Here is a 19,936-nt window from a genome sequence, read left to right as displayed (position 1 = left end):
CGGCGGCGTGGGGGGCGGCGGGGGCGGGATGCGCTCCCCGGCCCCTCTGGCCCCGTGGAGGTACAACTCGAAGGTGGGGAGGCCGCGCCCCGCGGGAAACGCCGCACGCGGGACTGGCCTCACTTCCGGGGGAGGAGGGAGCTGCGCGGGGAGGGGCCGGCCTCGGCGCCGCCGCACGCCTCTGTGTCGTACTGCCCGGCGCCCCGCCCCACATGTGCGCCCACGCCGCGCCGCGTCGCGACCTGTGACGTCAGGGGGCGCGTCCCGTCTTCGTCTCCAGCCGCGGGCGAGGGAAGGGGGCGTCGGGGGTGAGGGAGCCGAGGGGCCCCCGCGTGGGGCTGGCCCTGGCCCCCTCCCCGCGCAGCGCGCTCTCGCTGCCGACGCCACCGGCTGCCCCCCGGGATGCCGGGCGTCTCAGCGCGCGGCCTCTCTCTGGAGCAGAGGAGGCAGCTGGCTGTGAACCTCACCCGTGTGCTGGCGCGCTACCGCTCCATCCTGGACGCCTACATCATCGTGAGGCCACGGGGGTGTGGGCGGGTGCTCCCGGGGGAGCGGTGGGCTGGGTGCGCACGGCAGGCGGAGAATAGGGAGAGGTGGCTTCTGCCCTTTCCCCTACGCGTCTGTGCAAGAAAGGGGTCATCCCCCTCTTGCTTTTCAGTTGACGTACATATTAATATTCCTGACCTCCGGGTGGTTTCTCTCACCTTCCCAAGTCCAAAATAAAACGCGTGGACGATTGAGCGGTGCCGCGGCTACGTTGATCTCTGCTGGGAACATGCGAGGTGTTCCGGAATTCACCCAAGCTTTGACTACATCCTTGGCTCAGCAATGTAATGGACAGTTAGAGCTTTGGAGTCTGACTTTCTGCCTCCTTTACGGGGTCAGCCTTAGGCGTTTAAAGAAACTCCTCCTAGCCCGGGTTTCTCAACTGTAATACTGATCCCTGTCTGAAGGCTCACGGTGAAGAATAAATGAGATGATGTATGAATGGCACCAGCACCCACTGACCCATCCAGCCCCCAAACCCAGAAGCGTCCTTGATTCAGCTTCCTCCTTCATTGATTTACACTCCAGTCCTTCCTGCAGCTCTATCTGCAGAATGGATACCAACTGATCTCGGTCTACTTCTCCATAACCACTTCTTCACAAAACAGCCCTATCTCTTTTAAAACGTAGATCTGATGAGGGGCGCCTGGCTGGGTCAGTGGTAGAGTAGTAAGTTTGAGCCTCACACTGGATGTAGAGTTTACTTATTTAAAATAAATAAATCTGATCAAGGCAGTGCCTTGCTTCCTGGGTGCTTTGATGAAATCTTAACTCCTTACCATTACCTAGAAAGCACTGCACGATCTGTCCTCTGCTGTCTCTCGAAGGGCATCACCTTGGTTCTCCCACATTCACTCTCCACACCTACATTGGCCTGATTTCTGTTCAGTAACATGACAGGCACCTGGGCCTTTGCACTTACTAGTGTGCCTGGAATGTTTTCCTCCACGGGAAGAACCAGAGCAAGGAAGGACTAGGAGCAAGAACTAGAGAAGAGTTGGTTTCAGATCCCAGCTTTGCTACTTACTAGCTTTTCGGCTTGGACAAGTTACTTAATTGCTGTGTGTCAGTCTCATGTGTAAAATGAGAGATAAGCTAGTACTTAACCTCATAGGTTTGTTTGAAGATTAAATGCATTAATGCATGGAAAATGTTTTGGACACCGCCTGGTGCATTAAAGTATTTTATAAGTGTTTGTTATTACTTGAATTTGTTAAAGACTTTGTTTCAGAGAGAGAACAAAAGAGAGGGGGAGAGCACAGGGAAAGTGAAAGGGAGAAGCAGACTCCCTGCTGAGCAAAGAGCCAGTCTCAGGGCTGGACCCCAGGATTGGAGATCATGACCTGAGCCGAAGGCAGACACTTAACCGACTGAGCCACCCAGTTCCCCCCCCCCTTTTTGGATGAAACCTTTTAAGATCTACTCTCGCCAGCTTTCGGATATTTCAAATCCAGTGTTATTAGCTACAGTCACCTGCTGTACGTTACATTTCCGTGATCCATTTATTTTATGGCTGGCAGTTTGTGCTCTTTGGCCCCCACATTTCCACAGCTGTCCCCCCTCTGGGAGCTACAGCCTGGCCTTTCTTTTCTGCTCTTGTGTGTTCATCATTCATGTCTCAGCTGGAGTGCCCCCTCCTCAGACGAGGCTTCCCTGGTTACCCTCTCTGAAGCAGTGCTCTCTCAGACTCTGTCTTGTCACTGTTTCGTCAGTGTTTTAGCGTTTATGTGGCATTCGATGTTACCTGAAGTTATCTTTTTTTTACGTAAACTTTGCAAGAACAGGAATCTCGTTTATCTGGTTTGTCGTTGTATCCTCTGAGCCTAGACTAGAGCTTGGTGCATGACCAGAGCTCCAGAGTGGGTGATCTTCAAATGCAGGAATGAAAACACATTCTGTCACATACAGCGTCTGGCACGTAAAGTGTCTGGGGCACATAATGGTAGAGTGTTAAATGGCGACGTGCTGACAACCCAGGCCAGTCACTGTGCTGTTGGGGATGCAGAGGTGAAGACGCCTGTCCTGTCCCCGCCCCCAGGCTCAGTTGTGTGGAGAAAACACACAGAGCAGCAGGCAGGGGAAGTGCTGCAAGGAGAGGCATGTCCAGAATGCTGCCTGGGTCCTGAGGAGGGAGCGGGAGGCTAGAGCACGCTTCAGAGAGCGGTGACTGGGATGGGGAGGGGGCACCTGCTGGCTGCAGCCAGGCGCCCTGTGTCCAGAGGGCAAGGAGGACTGGGGAGGGCAGTGGCCAGGTGATTGCTTCTCCCCTTCTCCTGCAGGAATTCTTTACAGACAACCTGTGGGGCACACTCCCTGGTTCATGGCAGGAAGCGCTGGATGGACTGAACCCGCCACAGCTGGCCACACAGCTGCTGGGGATGCCCGGGGAAGGGGAAGTGGTCAGGTACGGGCAAGAGGGGCCCCATGCCGAGGGACTCGGGCTCAGAGTCTCCCCAGGGCTTCCTGGGTTGCAAACTGGCATGGTCAGGATGCAATGGAGCTTTTCACTGGGGTCCTGGGCCGGCCTATCTCAGGTACAGGTCGGTGTGGCCACTCACCCTGCTGGCCCTGAAGTCCACAGCCTATGCCCTGGCCTTTACCCGGACACCTGGGTTTCAGACCCCCTCAGAGTTCCTGGAGAACCCCAGCCAGAGCTCCCGCCTAACAGCTCCGTTCCGGAAACACGTCAGGCCCAAGAAGCAGCACGAGATCCGGAGGCTGGGAGAGGTGAGGTGGCTGGCATTCGGGTGGTGTCTGTGGGCCTCTTATGTCACCTGCGGGACCCCCCTCAGCAGGCAAACCATAATCCTCTCTCGATGCTGCGTCTGTGTTACGTGTTTGTTCTTTTGACGGGTTGGTTGGTGGCTGTGTCAGAATCACTGTCTTCCCGTTTTCCGCCTGCACCATCTGTTCTGGCCTTCACAGGGGGGCTCCTCTCCTCGTTCATGCTGAGAGGAGCAAGGAGAGGAGACTGAGTCTGGGGTCAGCACCCTCCCTCCTGGTTTCCGTGTCGCCTGTCTCTTCCATGGCACCCCCTCACCATCTCCCCTGCCCCCTGCAGCTCCTCCACCGGCATTATGGCTGTTTGCTCTGGGAGCCAGCAACCAGTGGCCAGGAGAGCTTTGTTCCCTCCTCTTATAGTTGGTGAAGAAGCTGAGTGACCTCACAGGCTGCACCCAGGTTGTGGATATAGGTTCAGGCCAGGTGAGTCAGACCCCTAATATTCTAGGATTTGGGGTTTGGGGTTTCTTTTCTTGAGTTATGGGGATAGAAAGCTGGAGGCAGGCTATGAGGCCACAGGCCCCGGGAAGCAGGTACCAAAGAGTGGTGGAAGTTGGCAGGGCAGATAAGCCTTGTGGGGGCCTGGGCCACCGCGAGGGAGGCTGACAACAGAGGAGGCACTGAACAGGGCTATCTCCATCCTCCCTCTTGTGACTCCAGGGCCATCTCTCCCGATTCATGTCCCTGGGGCTGGGGCTGATGGTGAAGAGCATTGAAGGGGATCAGAGACTGGTGGAGAGAGCCCAGCGTCTGGACCAGGAGCTCCTGCAGGCTCTGGAAAAAGAGGAGAAGAGGCACCCACAGGTAGGCCAGCTTTTCCTGTAGCCGGGGCTGCGGGGCGGGGTCTGGTTGGCTGGAATGGGGCACTGAGGCTGGACCCACTCTTTTCAGTTTCTGGGGTTGAAATGGTGTCATCTCTAATCCTGCTGCCCCTTGTCCCAGGGCCCTTTTGCCAGAGCCTCCTCACGTCTTCAAGGCACTCTCTAGTTCCCGGGTGCTTTCCGCACTGCTCTGGCTTCCCCGCCACCTGCCAAGGGCCGGTCGGTTACCAAGCCCCTGACGGAGGAGGAGGTTTGCGGTTCCTGACGAGGAGCCCAGAGTTCAGCCCGTCTCCTGATTCAAGGCCCAGCTGTCCCGTTCCCTAGCTTCTCTCCCTCCTTGGCAAGGAACGTAGAGGACACATCCTCTCCTGTGACCTGAGGTGGCACGGGAACTGCAGACAGACTTCCCACCTGCACTTGTCCCGTCCCACCTCCGCAGGTGGTCCACGCCGGCCCTCGCCACTCCCCCCACCACGTGGTTCGGTGGGTAGAGCCCACGGCCCTGTGCGAGGAGCTTCTGCTTCCCCTGGAGACCTTGCCTCGGAGCGGGGCCCGCTTGCTGCTGACAGGCCTCCACGCCTGCGGGGACCTGAGTGTCACCTTGCTCAGGCACTTCTCCCGCCCTGAGGTGGTGGCACTGGCCTCAGTGGGCTGCTGCTACATGAAGTTGAGTGACCCCGGTGGCTACCCACTGAGTCAGTGGGTGGCGGGGCTGCCCAGCTGCGAGCTGCCCTACCGGCTGCGGGAGGGGGCCTGCCACGCCCTGGAGGAGTATGCTGAGCGGCTGCAGAAAGCGGGCCCTGCTCTCCGCACCCACTGCTACCGGGCAGCGCTGGAGACCGTCATCCGGGGGGCCCGGCCCGAGCTTCGGCGGCCTGGCGTGCAGGGGATCCCCAGGGTCCACGAGCTCAAGATTGAAGAGTGAGGCTGGGGGAGGTGGGGGGGGTGGAGAGGGGGCATCACTGCCTGAAGGCCTCACTTGTTAGCTTACCCTAAAGAAGTTCTCCATGTGCCCAGGGGGGTGGTGGTGAAGCCTCGGGGGTAGCTTCCCAAAATTGCTTTAGAAGGGAGTTGTCGTTCTCTTATCCAGGAACTATCAAGTTTTTTAAATGCTGAAAATACAGCTGAATAATGGGACAGATCTGGCTGAAAATAAATTTTGCGATTGATTTACTATTGGACAGACAGGTCACAGCCAGAGGAACATTTGAAAATGCATCCTAGGGTAGCCCGTGAAGCCAAGTGGCACTCGAATTAGGACTGGACGGTTCTGAGTGGGCGGTGGGGGTTTCTAAAACCAAACTGAGTGCCGTCTGTGGCTGACCCCGCAGGTATGTGCAGCGGGGGCTCCAGCGTGTGGGGCTGGATCCCCAGCTACCGCTGAATCTGGCTGCCCTTCGGGCCCACCAGGCCCAGGAGAACCGAGTGGTGGCCTTCTTCAGCCTGGCACTGCTTCTGGCTCCACTAGTGGAGACGCTGATTCTGCTGGACCGGCTGCTTTACCTTCAGGAGCAGGGTGAGGGTGGCCTATAGTAGGGACCAGGGTGGGTGGGGCTGGAGTCCTGAGGCTCCTCCAGGCCCCCAGCCCCCACACTTTCCGGGCAGCCTGGGTTCCTCCCTGTGGTGATTCTCCAGCCAGTCACTGGTGGGGTCGGAGACGGGTCAGTGCAGATCACTACTGAATTGGACTCCCATCCCTGAGCTGCATTTTCAGCCAGAACCTTGGGCATGGAGAACCTACAGTGGGCACCCGTATTCCTGGTAGAGAACTGGGTCTCCTTAGACACCCTGAGGCCTCCCCTTGGGGGAACGTGGCTGTGCCCACAGGCTAGGCAGGGAGCGGCTGAGAGTTGGCGGTTTCTTTCTGAGTAGCCCTGCCTTTCTCCCAGGCTTCCATGCTGAGCTCCTGCCCATCTTCAGTCCTGAGCTCTCTCCCAGAAACCTGGTTCTGGTGGCTACAAAGAGGCCCCTGGGTGAAGCCTTCTCTCTTCTGGAGACTGAAGACAACTGACAAACCCCATCTGAGACCACCCAGGCACCACTCACCCAGAGAACCAGCATCCTCTATCCCTGGAACCCTGCTTTCTCCATGTGTTAACGTAATAGCATGTCAAAATTTATTTTTAATTTATTGAACACATGAAATCTTTATTTCCCTGCTGTTACTAGTCAGTGTAGAGAAGTGTGTGCCGCTCCCTAAGACGCTGCAGAGGTGGCCCAGCTGGGCCTCACACCCCCACCCCTACCACCCTCCCCCACCACCCTCCCTAGCGGTTAGCACCCCGGGATGGACCTGCAGGCCCTGCCCCGGGGAAGGCTGGCGAACTTCCTTCCAGGCTCTGTCGGTACGTGAGGACGGATGCCCTTTCCTTCAATCCTGAAAACCGGTGTGCCAGAGTCAGGCGTGCCCGTCTACTGGAACACAACAGCTGCACACACGGGAAGACTCGTGGCTCTTTATTGGGGTCTGGAGAAGAGGTGGCCCTGGCCTTTAAGCTGAAGACAAGGAGGGGAGAGGCTACTCCCCCAGGTTCAATACCAGTAGACCTTCTTGTGTCTCCGAGTTTCCTGGATCCCCATGGCCTCCATCACCTCCTCCTCCAGTGTCTTTAAACGGGGCACGTAGGTTCTTTCTAGAGCATCTTCCACCGACGTGTCTTTGGGACCATCTGTTAGAAAGGAGGAGGAAAGACGACGGGCAGGAGTGGGGGGGGCTTCTTAACACCCCTCACTCCCGCTCCTACCACCCCAGCCCACCTTCCTGCCCCTCAGCCCGCCTCACCGATCCACGTTTCAGGGACGATGCCATCCGCTCTGGGAAAATCAGGTTTGGGGATAATTCTTCCTGATCTTGAGGAGACACGTACCCGCTCTCCGGCCTCCGTGAACCTCCATTCCACCTCAGTGGGTTTCCTAGTGGATGGGAGAGAGAAACCCAGCATGGGAACCAGGTCTTCCTGCTTCGTTCCGCCCAAAAAAGTCAATGGCTGAAAACATTAAGGTCACCATCTTGTCGCTGTTCCATCTGTACTGGGGTGAGCTAGACGGAGTCATGTCCATCAGATGGATGGTCCCTCTCAAATTCCAGAATTTCCAACCCACTACTCCTTTTGTATAAATGTGATCAACACCTACATGGACGCGCAGAGTGGGAAACCCTCTGACCAGGGCCCCGTGTACTTGCCTGTCCACGGGGTCCACAAGTTTGACCTGGTTGTGGAGCAAGGGCGCTTCGCTGGGGATCATGGTTCCCCGGTACTCCCCGGTCTTCCCAACATAGCGGTAGTGCTGTCAGAAAGAGAGGGGACGTGAGAACCTCCCCCAGCTCGTCATATTCAGCCCCAGGTGAACAGCAGAACGGTCAGCTGTGTCACTGCCCCTGCGGCTTGCCTCCTCCCTCCCTGGGCTGCTCTCCATGCAGAGTGACAGGGGACAGGCTTCCCGAGCAGCCCAATCTCCTCCCTCCACTCACTGTATTCAGTCCCTCCAGGACCACCCAGTTGCGCTGCCGGATGACTTGAACCACTTTGCCTTGCTTCCCAGCATCCTTGCCTTCTAGGACCTCCACCTGCAGGAAGACATGGGTCAGGGAGGGGATCCTTGCCTAGGAGCCCCCCAACACTCTGCCCCATCTGAGGCTCTCACCATGTCCCCACAGAACAGATGCCATTCTTCATCAGAGATGGGTTCCACAGCCACCCGGCGCCGCCTGGTCCCTGGAGGGTTCTTCCTCCTGTCTGCAAGAGAGCCTGGACGGCTCATCCCATAGCGGTAGTCGCGGGGCAGAGTGACCTTGGATGCCAAGGCCAGCAGGGCAGAGAGACGCATGGCTGGAGGCTGTGAGAAATCCCCTGGCCGGGGAAGATCCAGAAACCTTTCTAATCAGCTCTGAAGTAGATAGATAGACGGGCACCTGGCCGGCTCAGTTGGGAGAGCATGTGACTCTTAATCTCAGGGTCCCTGAGTTCAAGCCCCCCATTGGGTGTGGAGCTACGGTTAAAAAAAAAAAAAAAAGATTAAAATCCAAAAACCGTACAGAGTAGACAGATAGAAATAAGTGGGCAAACAAGGAAGGGAAGGAATTTTTACACTCAGTCCATTGCTAAATGGATCTCATTGAAACCCTACAAATGTTATCTTCACTTTATAGATGAGGAAGGACTTAACTGAGGTTTGGTGACTTGCCTGTGGTCATGAAGCTACTATGTGAGAAGTGACATTCAAACCCACATGTAGCTGACTTCAAAGTTCAAAAAGTTCCCCTAGGCCAGGGGCCATGTCATCTAGTTCACCCCTGAGTCCCACAGATCCAACCAGGGCGTGGCACACAGCAGATACTCAGTAAACAATTATTACATACATGCAGGATAGGAAACACACATGTAAGGGGAACAAACCAGTGGCACAAGGCCAAGGGGCAGGCAGTTATAAAGTAAAATATAGGAAAAAAAAAAAAAGATTAAGATGTCCCTACACCACTTCCAATTCCTAAACTCATTCGGGAAATAAGCACTCCTCCCTAAGACAGCTTCTGTTCTAAAGGCAAAGGCCCCCAGAACCAGACTCCAGGATGACGGAGTCCTGGATTTCCCACCTATGTAAGCAAGTACTGGAAGCCTTCCAACTTGGGATAATGGACTAAGTCAGTGGGCTGACGAGAGAACTGAGGCAAAAATAGTACGTGCTTCCACTTTGCACTTGCTACCTGCCAGGAGCCACGTGGCTTCTTGCATCATGCACTAAAGGAAAGGGGCACCTGGGTGCCTGGGTGGCAGCTGGGCAGTTAAGCATCGGACTCTTGATTTCGATTTTGGCTCAGGTCACGATCTCAAGGCCATGAGATTAAGACCTGCATTTAACTCCCACTCAGTGGGGAGAGATTCTCCCTCTCCCTCTCTCCCCTTCAGCGCACGCTCTCATGCTAATAAATACATAAATCTTTTTTGAAAAGGGGAAGGGATGGAGCAGGGATCGTTAATCTTATTTTATAGCTAAGAACATAGTCTATCTTCAAAATACAAATAAAGTGCACTCTTGTGGCTCCTGAGTGGCTCAGGAGGTGAAGTGTCTGCCTTCCGCTCAGGTCATGATGATCCCAGGGTCCTGGGATGGAGCCCCACATCGGGCTTCCTGCTCAGCCGGGAGTCTGCTTCTCCCTCTGCCTCTACCTGCCGCTCCCCCTGCTTGTGCTCTCCGTGTCAAATAAGTTTTAAAAAAATAAAAAATAAAGTGCACTCTCATGGCACAAAGAGCTTGCCAGGGTCAGAGACCTTGGTGCCCCTCCGTGCTCACCACCCTACTCTGTGACTCAGAGCAACCCAACCTCTGAGCTTGTTTCATCATCCTTAAGATATCACAGTTTTACTTTCAATGTTTTAACAAAGTACAGAATAATGTGAGTGGTATCGTGTCGTCTAGGCAAATTAAAAACATACATATTCTGGCACAGACTTAAATATTTATGGGAAGTAAAGAGCCCCAGGACTTGTTTGGGGTGAGGGAACTGTTTGGGGGCGCGGTTCCTTTCCACAACGTTTGTTTAGTTTCCGACTATGTGCACTGGTAAAAACCACCACCACCACCACCACCACCACCACCACCACCACCACCGAACGCGTCTGTCTGAACAGTCGGTCATTCTTCTTTACACTTCTCAACGTGAAAAAGACGACGCCTAATGTTCTCCCCAGTGAACGTCGGCCTCAGTGTCCCCATGCAGATCCAACACGCGCTCACGAGCGCAGCTCTGTGACAGGCCGAACGCGGGGAACCTCACCGCCGCCGCCCTGGTAAGGAAGCCGACAGGTGCGAGGACCACGAGGTCGGTTCCCCAGTCGAGGAGCTAGTTCACCTGCTGAATCGCTGCGAGAAGTCCTGGCCTCAGCCACTCTCGGTCTGCAGCTCCGGGAGCACACCCCAGAAGCCAGCCCCTGGACCCTGCCCTCCTCTCCTGCACACCGTGGAGGGGCTGTCTTCGGGGAGTTTCCGCCGCGGGCTCCGGCAGCGCGCCCGCCCTCACCCCGCCTCCAGCGGTTTTCAGCACCCACCCGCTCCAAGCAGCCGACTGAGTCACGGCCGGGACAAACGAAGGCTCTTCTCGCGCTCGGCTCCCGGGCGAGCCCAGCGAGGTCACCACCACCTGGGTACCGGACGCTCACCTCCGCTTCCTGCCGCACCGCCGCGCCGCCCGCACATGCGCCCTGAGCCCGCTCCCCCCAACGCCCCCCGTCCCTCGGCTTTCTGGGAAATGTAGTCCAAATTCAGAGCGGACGCTCAAGCCAACCTCGCTCTGCAAGCTGGGAGTTGTAGTCTGCCGTTACGAAGCGAGCTGGAAACAGGAAATTTGGTCGGGTGAGAAATCAAGAAGCGCAAGAACACCGAGAGGCACGTCGGGAGTTGAAGGCAGGGTGGGATAGGCTTCGGCGCCCGGCACGTTTCCTCACGCACTGTGCGTGGGGGCCGCTGGGAATTGTAGTTTCCAGAGGGGAGGGCTCCATTTTCTAGGGGATTGTGGCTTTCTATTCGGAGCAGAGGGCCTCCCTCTCTAGGCTGGGCTGCGGCCGGTCCTCTCCACGCGTGCCCCAATCTGCAGCAGGGGGCCAGGGCAGATTAAGAAACTGCCCTAGGACTTCTGCAGGAAGAAGCGAAACGTGGGTCCTTCCAAGGGTAGTGACGAGCTTGTCACAAAATGTCAGCTCTGGGAGGCACGGGAGATGACCTGCTTCGGCTGCTCCACACAACCCGGGGTCGTGGGAGTACCCCACGCTACCAGCATCCCGGCCCTTCCCCACCACTTACGGTTGGCGGGCACCCTTAGCTCTGACCCGTGACAGCAGCATCCTTCCCACACCCAGCCCCCACACCTCCCCTCCTGTGGCCGGCGGGGGCTGGGGCGGGCAATGCTCGCCCCCCCCCCCCCCCCCCGCTTCTTGTGCAAGCCTCCGTTCTAAGGCCTCCCAGGTGACTGTGGGGTGAGCTGTGCTCCCCAGTGGCTGGCAGGAGTGGCACGAGGGGTGCAGTCTACGGTGACTTGGACAGGCTGGCACCCTCCACCTCCGTCCCAGAGGGGAGCAATGCATTCACTGTCCTGGCCCACCCCTCCAGTCCACCGACAACACCCCCCAAGAAGCACTCAAGATCCAATCTAGTAATCAACGGGTTTTATTTTCCTAGAACTGAAATAGTCTACGGTTCTCAGAGCTAAATTCCCAAAGCTACAGTCAGCAATTTTTCATCAGAGCCCAAGGGAGAGGGGCGAGGGGGAGACAGGAGACTGGAGAGAGGCAGAGACCGCGCGAGAGGCTGGGCGAGGGCACTTCTTTCCCTGTCCTCTCAGTGGGTTTCAGGTCTGGTGACGACACTGAGGAGACCAGGTGGGGGATATGAATGGGAAATGACACCAGAAGGAACAACCAAAGCCCCAGCTACAAAAAGAAAAGTCATCAAACCCCACATTGAAGGGGAGCCTCCCAGTGCACCTCAGAAATGGGGGCAACAGTGGGAAAGGAGGAAGAGGGGGGCACACAAAGGGATAGGTTCTTTAAAATTTTTTTTTGTAATTTTCTTTTATTAAAAACATTTCCTAAAAAATGTGTCTTTTCCTTTATGTCTGGGTGACATATATGACTGTAGGCTGGCCTTGAGTGCATGGGGAGAGAGGACACGGCAGCTAGGGGTCTCTCCAGGGCAGAGATCAAGGGGGGACAGATACTCAACACACCCACCCCAGCTGGGTGAAGCCAACCCTTCGGATCTCAGGAGGCCCCAATCTTTTGATGATCAACTACAACTCCCAGAACTCCTGGGGTCAGCAAAAGGAAGAAAATGTGTTGTCAATCATCAAGGATTTCTGGAAGGGACCCCCTCCCCCACAGGCTGTCCCACTTTCCCTGAATCTAGGCAGCTGGGATAATAGGTATGGGAGGAAGGGACAGGAGTCCAAGAAGATGCCATCCTCCTGCCCACCCCCCTCCCCAATTTGAAGACTGCCCCTCTCAGACCCAGTTTATTCTCCATCCTCCCCACTCCTACCTCTGATCCCAGCTAACCCAGAGGTCCAGAACGCTGGGGGGGGGGGGGGGGGGGGGGGGGGGGGGGGGGGGGGAGGGAGTGGGGAGGAGGTGTCAGGAGGTGAAAACAGCCAGTCCAGGCCCCAACAGATACCCTCAGAAACAGCTCCAGGCAGGGAGGGACACGATGGTCTCATCTTAGCCCATGAAGCAGAAGACAGGGCCCTGACTCAGATCACAGGGGTGTTGGGGACATGGAGGTGAGGGGCCAGGTGGCCTGCCCCATCCAGGCCAATCGCCAGGGGCTGGGCTTGGAGTGGGGAGAATAAGCGGAAGAGAGCAGGGGGGAGTGGGGGAGGGGTTCCCAGTTTGCAGGCCATGGCCAGTTTCCCCAGTAGCACCCAGACAGCAGCAGGAACGGGGCAGGGGCTCCTCTTGAAACATTGGTGGCTACAGGCTGCGGGGGAGGGTTGGAGGGGAGAAGGGTTATCGGTGTGGCCTTGCAGTGGCCACACCCCAGCCAGTGCCAGTCTCCTGGGAGAGCCCACCCTGCCTCCGCTGCAGGCCCTCCTCCTCCTCCTCTCCACAGGTGGCTGGGCCCCCCCAGCCCAGCTGCCTCAGGGCAGGGGGCTCCCTCACCTCTCATGATCTCTGATGCCTGGGGCCTCAGCATCTTCCTTGGCAGCCTCTTCCTCCTCTTCCTCCTCTTCTTCCTCCTGAGGAGGCCCCCGGCCAGAGCTGGGCTCAGAGGGGGTGCTGTTCTTCTCCACCTCCACGGGGAGGGGCCTCTCACCCTCCAAGGGAGCTACTTCCTTCTCCTCCCCTTCGGGGTCTTCTGCCTCCTTGGGACGTTTAGGGGAGTCCTAGATAGGATTGGCACAGATGAGGCGGACTGAGGCTGGAAAGGGAGGACACCAGCCACCTCACAGTGCCCCCCTTTCAGAGAGGCTCCTTCCTGAGCACACCCACAGTGCCCTTCCCCAGCCCTCCGCCAGCGGAGAGGTCTAGGGACCCCAGACTAGAAGCTGGTCTCCCCCAGATCAAGATGTCCCTGAAGAAGTAACAGCTGCCCCCCCCCGGGCCCCAGGTGGTGGTCAGTTACCTCCAGCATGTCCCCCGCTCTCCTCTTCAGTGCCCCCTTCTCGTTCTTCTCCTTGGCTGGCTCGTCGATGACCAGCTTCCCTTCCTCGTCACTGCTACCCTCTGCACTCCCCTTCTTGTCACCATCCCCCTCCGTGGCTTCAGGCTCCGGCTCAGGCTCGTCCACGGCGCTCTTCTTCGGGGTGGACTGCGCGCAGAGAGAGCAGAGGCTGAGTGGCACCNTAAGGCCAAGTCCTACACTCACACTAGGCCCCATAAAGGGCTGTCCCCACTTACCGCCTCCGTCCTGTCCTTGCCTCCCACGCCACCACCCCCCATGGTGACCCCAGCCCTCCTGCAGGGCCCCCCCCACCCCCACCCCAGGAGCTCCTGCCCTGAAAGCCCTGGTCTCTAGGCCCCATTTTCAAAAGCTAAGCATCCCCTGCCCTGTGGGCTCCGGAGCCAGTGGCCACACTTGCTTCCCAGGGGGTCTCCAGGGTGGACGGCTGCTCACCTGGTAGCCTGAGGCCTTGACAGTGGGGTTGTTCTCGATCTCCCAGAGCCCCTCACTGAAGCCTTTCCTCTTGTTGGGCTTGCCAAACTTCTCCTTGGACTCCTCGTACGGGAAGAGGTCTTTGGGGCCCAGGAATGCCCTGGGGAGAGATGGGAGGCTGTGCTCTGGGGCCCTCGCCGCCTAAGCTGCGCGGAAGGGTCACCGGCAAGGCCTCTGGCCCGCCCTCTGGCCCGCCCCACCTCCAGCCCCTCACTCACGTCTCATGGGTCCCGAAAAAAAAGACTTGGTACTTGTTGGCTGTGGATTTCACGGCGGCCTCAGGCATCTCATCAATCTGGGAGCAAGATGAGGGAAGTGAGTGAGTGGAGTCCTGAGGTCATGAATCTGGGGCTGAGGCCGGCCTCCAAGACACGTTTGTGTAAAACCAGACTGAGAGGAACCCAGGAGATCCCCAAGGGGGTGTTTAAACCCTTTTTAACAGCGGAACTTTGTTCAAAGTCAGACATGAAGCCCAGTGGAAACCCAGAGTCGACCCCTCTCCTCCACGCACTAGAGGGCAGCTGTTCTGCGGCCCCATCACCCCAGCCCGACCAGGGTCACTTCTCTCCTCAGTCTCGCTGGACCACAGCCTGCCTACAAGCCACCGTCCCCACGGCCGCCGAGGGGGCCTTCCAAGTGCTGCCTTGAGCACTTTGTCCCTCTGCTCAAACCCTTCCAGTGTCCCACTCCCTCGAGGGCCCACCCAATCACCCCCTCCTGAGCATCGAGGTCTGAATCCCCACGCTGCATCAGTCCTTGGATGACCTGGGGCAACTTACTCAACTGTCCTCTACCTCAGTCACCGCATCTGTAGAATGGAGAACATCACGGTACTTAGGTCGTAGAGTGGGAAAGGACTAAATGGCCACAACTGGGCCCGCAGTCCAGTGTACAGCTGCTAGCTCTCCTCTCGGCCATATGCTGCCCTTCCCCGGCCTGCTCCAGCCACACTGGTCTCTCGTCTCCCACACTCATTCAGTCCTGGTGAGCCTTCCCGCCCCCCAGCCCGGCTGGCCCCCCCCACAGAAGTCTCAGCACCTCTCCTTCGGGGCGCCAGCCTTACGGTCACCCGCGTGAGCGTCTGAGCGCTGCCTGTGTGGGCTCTCAGGCTTACACCAGCCCCGAGATCTGAGAGCAGGTCTGTCTGCACCACCTGCTCGGTGTCTAGCACACAGTAGGCTCACAAGAAAGATGTGCTGAAGGAAGCTAAGGGGCAGGTAAGGGCCAGCTGCGCTGGTGGAGGGGGAGGGGTAAGGCCAAGGGGCCGCGTAGCCGACACCCCCTCCGAAGCAGCGCCAAAGGCCTCTGCGGAACACTCTGAAAGCCTCTCGATGTAGTCAGATGCTCTTGTTTTACAGATGAGGAAACAGGCCCCCAAATGACACGGGAAGTTAGTGAGGGTCTGAGTTGGTCTCCTGACTTGACCCCCTGGCCCCCACGTCCTGGGGGCACGAGGAGTGCCGTGGTGGGGAAGGTGCAGAGGTCTGCAGTCAGGGAAATAGACGGGCAGTGGTTCCAGAAGCCTCCCCAGATCAGGCCCTGGACACCCAGGCCAAGCTGACCGGGGGGGGGGGGGNGGGGGGGGGGGGGGGGGGGGAACGGACGGACTACAACTCCCAGCAACACTTGCAGCAGCCCCGGCAGCCTGGCTTCCCGCCGGACACAGGCCAGGTGGCCATGTTGACTGGGGCCCCAGGCGCAGATAGGACAGAGGCCGCCAGGCCAAGGCAGTGATTAACGCAGAGACTGGGACGCAGTGCCTGAGCTGGGGAGAACGTGGAGGCTGGGTGGTGGGAAACCCGCCGAGACACACCCAGGGGAGGGGGTGGAGCCCTGGGCATGAATCGGAGGGGCATCTTCTCCAGGCGTGGAGTCTTCAGGTTCCTGGGCCCCTCCCCCCTTGCCCTGTGGCCTCTGGGGACAGAGGTCCGGCCCCTCCCCCCAGGAAGGCTCAGCACCAACTGGGCCCTCCCCATGACCAGAGGTTGGGGTGTGATAGCAGGGGGTGGAAAGGCACGCGGTTCCCCCCCACAAACAGGATCCCCATCGCCATGACAACCCACCCCGCCCCCGGGGCCACTCAGCAACCAGGAATGTGACCACCCCTCCCCCCAGGCCCTCTCTCCGGATTGGGGAGGAGGGGACACTAACACACCCCACCCCCCGAGTCTGGAGTCTGGCACCTGGGTCCCAGGCTGAGCTTGAAACCACAGCTAGGGCTGGAGGGCCCAGGCCCTTCTCAGGAAGCCAGACCTGGGGTGCAGGGGGAGGAGGAGTCAGTCCTCGGCCAGGACACCTGGGTCTTGTGACCAGCTAGCTCCCCACCCTCCTCTCAGAAGGGGGGGCAAGCAAAAAACAAAATTCGAACCTCCAGGGCTTAGAGGTCCCAGGAGACAGGCTCGGTACAACAACAGCAGAAGGCCCAGGCCTCTGCTCCCTGGATCTCAGGCCCAGACACAAGAGGCAGGGCTGGGGAGCTAAGGGTCTGGCTGGGAGCACAGCAGGGAACCTCGAGCTCTGCATTCCTGCACCTGAGCCAGGGCATTAACATACTCGTGGGGTGAAAGGAAGAAACTGAGGCTCAGGAGAGGGGGTGGGGTGAGAGAAGGGTCAGAAAGGAGGAGCCAGGAAGTTCTCTCAAGGAGCACAGCCATGGCAGGGCTGCTCCCAACCACAGGGCCATGGGAAACCATGGAAAGCAGAGGCAGCTGAACGGTGTGACAGGGGACCCAGGAGGCCACCAGCTGCCCAGCCTCAGGGGCGGAGGAGAAACAAAAGAATGGATGGGAATTAAAAATAGAACGACACGCCAGATATACCCGCCCTGCTGACTTCTCGCCAAATAAAGGGTGGGTCTGCAGGAAAGAGGGAAGCCAGAGGCCCGGGCAGATGGGCACCTACCCCGAAGGGTCACCCCGCCCCCAGCCTCCCCTTGCCTGTAGGTACCTGTGGGGGAGGTGCCAGGAGAGGGGTGCTCCTTTCACTTAATTTAGTCCCAACCCCTCACCTCAAAAGGGGAAAAATCCCTTCCATCCTTCAAGCTACAAAGGAAATGTCGTTTCTTGCATTCTGAAGTGAAGGGCGGCTCTTCCTCCACATAGAGGACATGAGGTCTCAGGGGAGGCCTATACCCCCAATACAGACATATGTCTCCCAGGTGGTGCCTTTATATCCAGGCTGTGACTCAGAACAAGTGAGTCAAAGCTAAGTGGATCACGGTGGGACCAGAGTGCTAGGGACCCCACTGCACCCCCCCCCACACACACACACACACTGGCCAACTGAGGAGGGGGCTCTGCTGTTTCTCAGCCACTCCTGGAATCCAGAAGGTCAAGTCTCCCAGGCTGGGGCCCATCCATTCCACCCCCAGCCCTCTGCATTTGCTTGGCTCCATCACACAGACACGAGTGCATGAATCCCCGTCCTCCCTGAGCCCAAGGCCACCTCTGAGGTCTGAGGAGGGAACTGAAGCTCCCAGGTGAGCAATGCGGGAGAGCACTGAACACCTCTCCCTAGCCTCAGACCAAGCCAAGCCCAGGGCCTCCGGCCCACAGAGGAAGGCAGCAGGGAAGGCTAAGCCCACAAGGACTGCCAGCCAGGGTTCTGACCACCACACCCAGGGCCAGGCGTTACCTGACCCAGGAACTGGAAAATCTGGGGCAGGAGACAGTTGGGGCCGGGAAAGTGTGGCAAGCCCAAGAGGCAGAAAAGAGAAGGTGGTGCCTGGCCATAGGGGAGGGGGGCAGGGGGAGTAAAGCTGGGTGAGGCCCTCCGGCTGCTCAGGTTTTCTGGGATTGTGAAACAGGAAGCAGAGAGACGAGGAAGGAACCTGGGAGGGAAAAATCCCTGAGTCTTGGAGGTTAGCTGTTGAGGGCTTGGAGATCCCCCAAGAAGTCAAGCAGGAAGAAGAGGGAAAGGAGAAGGTTAAGATGGAGTCACCCTACACTCCAGGCAGGTCCTGCCGACCACGTGGCCCCTCCGGCTGGGCCTCTCCAGGCACTGGGCTGTTTCAGCCTCACCCACAGCCAGCCACCATCCCCAGAAACAGGGGCCTCACCACAGGCTGAGGATTCTATTAGATGAGGTGGGGCCCTCCCTGAGCCCCCCCTCCCTCTCAGGAGGAGCCAGGCCCCTTCAGACGCTGCTACTCTAGGGGCTGAGGTGGCATCCAAGGACGGTGAGGAGGCTCGGGTTTGCCTGTTCTTCTGGCATGCAAGGGGGGTCCACCTGGGAGGTAAGAGCCTCGGTGTACCATTCCCCAGATGTCACAAAAGCCAGAGCAGAGGCAAAGGGTGGTGCCTCCTTGTGATCCAGTCTGACCTCCCCTCCCCAAGCCTAACTCTATCTAAAAGGTCCAGGCCTCAAAAGGAAGACACTGCGTCCCTGTCCCCACCTTCTGTCCTGGAGGCCCAGGGTGAAGACAAGACGTAAGGGCATCCCCAGTCCCAGGGGCTGCCTAACCTGAAGCTCTACGTCATGGGGGCCAATGGAGGCCCGTCTGTGTCCCCCCTCCCTTTTCTCCCCTGATCTGGAAAGAGTTCCTGCAACCCACATTCCAGCTGCACCCCCTCCCTGGACCCTGGGCGACCCTCCGGACTTTGTCCCACCCCCAGGAGGCAGGAGCAGTAGAGACCTGGGCTCAGCTCTTGCCCTGCCTAACAGGGCCTTGGCGTTGGGGCCAAGAAGCCAGACGGATCAAAAGTGCAGGGTAAAGTACACGGGTGTTCACACGCCGCATACACTCTGCACACACCGGGCCTTGTGGCTGCTTCCTCACGCTGCTTCCAACACACACCCCCCAACCTGGCCCAGGCTCTTAGGCCCTGGAAGCTGGGAGAGCCTCACTTCTCCCTGTACCGCATTCCCATTCAGAGGCTGGACATCTACAAGTTTCAGAGAACAAGGAGCTCAAGGGAAGTAGGATTAAAAAGCACACTCCTTGGGAGAGGGTGGAGTGAGAAAGGGGCCTAAGTGGGCCGTTGGGCAACTTCCCAGGCCCAGAGCAGGGTCGGCCACAGATAAAGACAGACTCACATGGAGAACAGTTCTGCACTTGGCTCCCTCGCCTGGAAAACTCCCTCCACCCACTGCTCTCTGCCCTCCTATTCGGTTCTCTTGAGTCCTACCTCTAGCGGACAGTCACACCCGCACCCAATTCCAAAGGCCTCTCCAGACCAACTTTGAAGTAAGTTGCCAGAGGCACTGCGCCCCCCCCCCGTGACACCCCCGACCTCCTCCAGCAACCTCCCCCGTGCCTCCTTACTTGAGCTGACCCAGTCCTTAGGGGAAACCTGATGAACACACCAGGTTGGGCTTTGGGGCCCCACCCTCCCACCTGGCCAGGTGCTGGAGTGTGGGGGGGGGGTGGGCAGGCCCTCATATTGGGCGGGCTAACTCAACCACATGGCAGACTGGGCCGTTGTGGCGGGAGGATCCAATCTGAGGGGGAGCAGTAGCAGCTCGGACTCCCCCCACCTTCAGGAAGAGGCAGCCTGGACTGCACTTCCCGGCCTCCCGGGGCCCTGCCGCCCTCAGCCCCCAATCTAAGTTGCCAGCATATGGAGGAATATTTTTGTGGGGCTGCGAAGCGAAGGGTTCTGGCGGATAATTTCCGAGCCAGGTAGATCCCCTCTTACACCGCCCCCAAACATTCCTCGACCCTCCCAACTTCAGACGTCTCACGGCCGCCCCAAACCAAAGTTTTCCAGAAGCGAACTCCGCCTCCACATATCCCTCCCCGGGCTGGGACCCTTCTACTACCTTTCGGTCCAAGAAGGGTCTGACCAGGGCCAGGGATTAGGGACGACACCGGGGGTCTCTAAGGGGGTCCCCGGGCGCCCGGGAGGGGTTCCCGACGGCCCCAGGCCGCGCGCCCCACGCCGCCGTGCTCAGGGGACTCCGCGCGGACACCGCGCTCGCCGGCCCCCCCCCGCCCCCACCATTATGTAACCGGCGGGGGGCGCGGAGGCGCTCGCAGCGAGTCGAGGACTCGGCCGCCCCCTGCCCGCGCCCCTTCGCGCGGGGCGCCCGCGTCCTCCCGGGTGTTACGCAACCCAGCCCGGGGCCGGGGCGGCGGGCCGCGCTGCTCACCCGGGCCGGCCAGTGCGGGTAGCCCTTCATCTTGGCGAACACCAGGTCCCCGCACT

General features: G+C 58.7%; 3 protein-coding genes across 11 annotated transcripts; 1 reads left to right on the top strand and 2 right to left on the bottom strand.

The window, feature by feature from the left end:
* The first annotated feature begins 101 nt into the window (after positions 1 to 101).
* RRNAD1 (ribosomal RNA adenine dimethylase domain containing 1) lies at positions 102 to 6,284 on the top strand. Of its 5 annotated transcripts, none has more exons than XM_034667420.1 (9): positions 102 to 513; positions 714 to 830; positions 2,826 to 2,950; positions 3,166 to 3,273; positions 3,688 to 3,750; positions 3,988 to 4,131; positions 4,588 to 5,069; positions 5,480 to 5,664; positions 6,038 to 6,284. In XM_034667420.1, the coding sequence occupies exons 3-9, from the start codon at positions 2,867 to 2,869 to the stop codon at positions 6,157 to 6,159; spliced, it is 1,188 nt and encodes a 395-aa protein (XP_034523311.1). In that variant the 5' UTR covers positions 102 to 513; positions 714 to 830; positions 2,826 to 2,866; the 3' UTR covers positions 6,160 to 6,284. The 5 variants fall into 5 exon arrangements, with proteins under 5 accessions (XP_034523311.1, XP_034523310.1, XP_034523309.1 ...); XM_034667418.1 differs by having other exon boundaries at positions 106 to 513; positions 3,081 to 3,273; XM_034667419.1 differs by lacking the exon at positions 714 to 830 and having other exon boundaries at positions 103 to 513.
* A 306-nt stretch (positions 6,285 to 6,590) lies between these two features.
* Positions 6,591 to 10,427, bottom strand: MRPL24 (mitochondrial ribosomal protein L24). Of its 3 annotated transcripts, none has more exons than XM_034667424.1 (6): positions 10,307 to 10,427; positions 7,794 to 8,138; positions 7,621 to 7,716; positions 7,333 to 7,436; positions 6,931 to 7,061; positions 6,591 to 6,817 (listed from the first exon to the last, which is right to left on the bottom strand). In XM_034667424.1, the coding sequence occupies exons 2-6, from the start codon at positions 7,974 to 7,976 to the stop codon at positions 6,681 to 6,683; spliced, it is 651 nt and encodes a 216-aa protein (XP_034523315.1). In that variant the 5' UTR covers positions 7,977 to 8,138; positions 10,307 to 10,427; the 3' UTR covers positions 6,591 to 6,680. The 3 variants fall into 3 exon arrangements, with proteins under 3 accessions (XP_034523315.1, XP_011232724.1, XP_034523316.1); XM_011234422.3 differs by having other exon boundaries at positions 10,196 to 10,353; XM_034667425.1 differs by lacking the exon at positions 10,307 to 10,427 and adding an exon at positions 10,000 to 10,180.
* A 2,061-nt stretch (positions 10,428 to 12,488) lies between these two features.
* Positions 12,489 to 19,930, bottom strand: HDGF (heparin binding growth factor). Of its 3 annotated transcripts, none has more exons than XM_034667423.1 (6): positions 19,881 to 19,930; positions 14,009 to 14,085; positions 13,752 to 13,890; positions 13,260 to 13,445; positions 12,797 to 13,020; positions 12,489 to 12,614 (listed from the first exon to the last, which is right to left on the bottom strand). In XM_034667423.1, exons 1-6 carry the CDS (start codon positions 19,908 to 19,910, stop codon positions 12,608 to 12,610), a joined length of 663 nt encoding a protein of 220 aa, XP_034523314.1. In that variant the 5' UTR covers positions 19,911 to 19,930; the 3' UTR covers positions 12,489 to 12,607. The 3 variants fall into 3 exon arrangements, with proteins under 3 accessions (XP_034523314.1, XP_011232723.1, XP_034523313.1); XM_011234421.3 differs by lacking the exon at positions 19,881 to 19,930 and adding an exon at positions 19,551 to 19,702; XM_034667422.1 differs by lacking the exon at positions 19,881 to 19,930 and adding an exon at positions 19,054 to 19,452.
* Between the last annotated feature and the right edge of the window lie 6 nt (positions 19,931 to 19,936).

The sequence above is a fragment of the Ailuropoda melanoleuca genome, chromosome 8 (genome assembly GCF_002007445.2).
Source record: "Ailuropoda melanoleuca isolate Jingjing chromosome 8, ASM200744v2, whole genome shotgun sequence".
NCBI lineage: Eukaryota > Metazoa > Chordata > Mammalia > Carnivora > Ursidae > Ailuropoda > Ailuropoda melanoleuca.
Note: the sequence above shows the minus strand (reverse complement) of the source record. Positions and strands in the feature narration are given on the sequence as shown.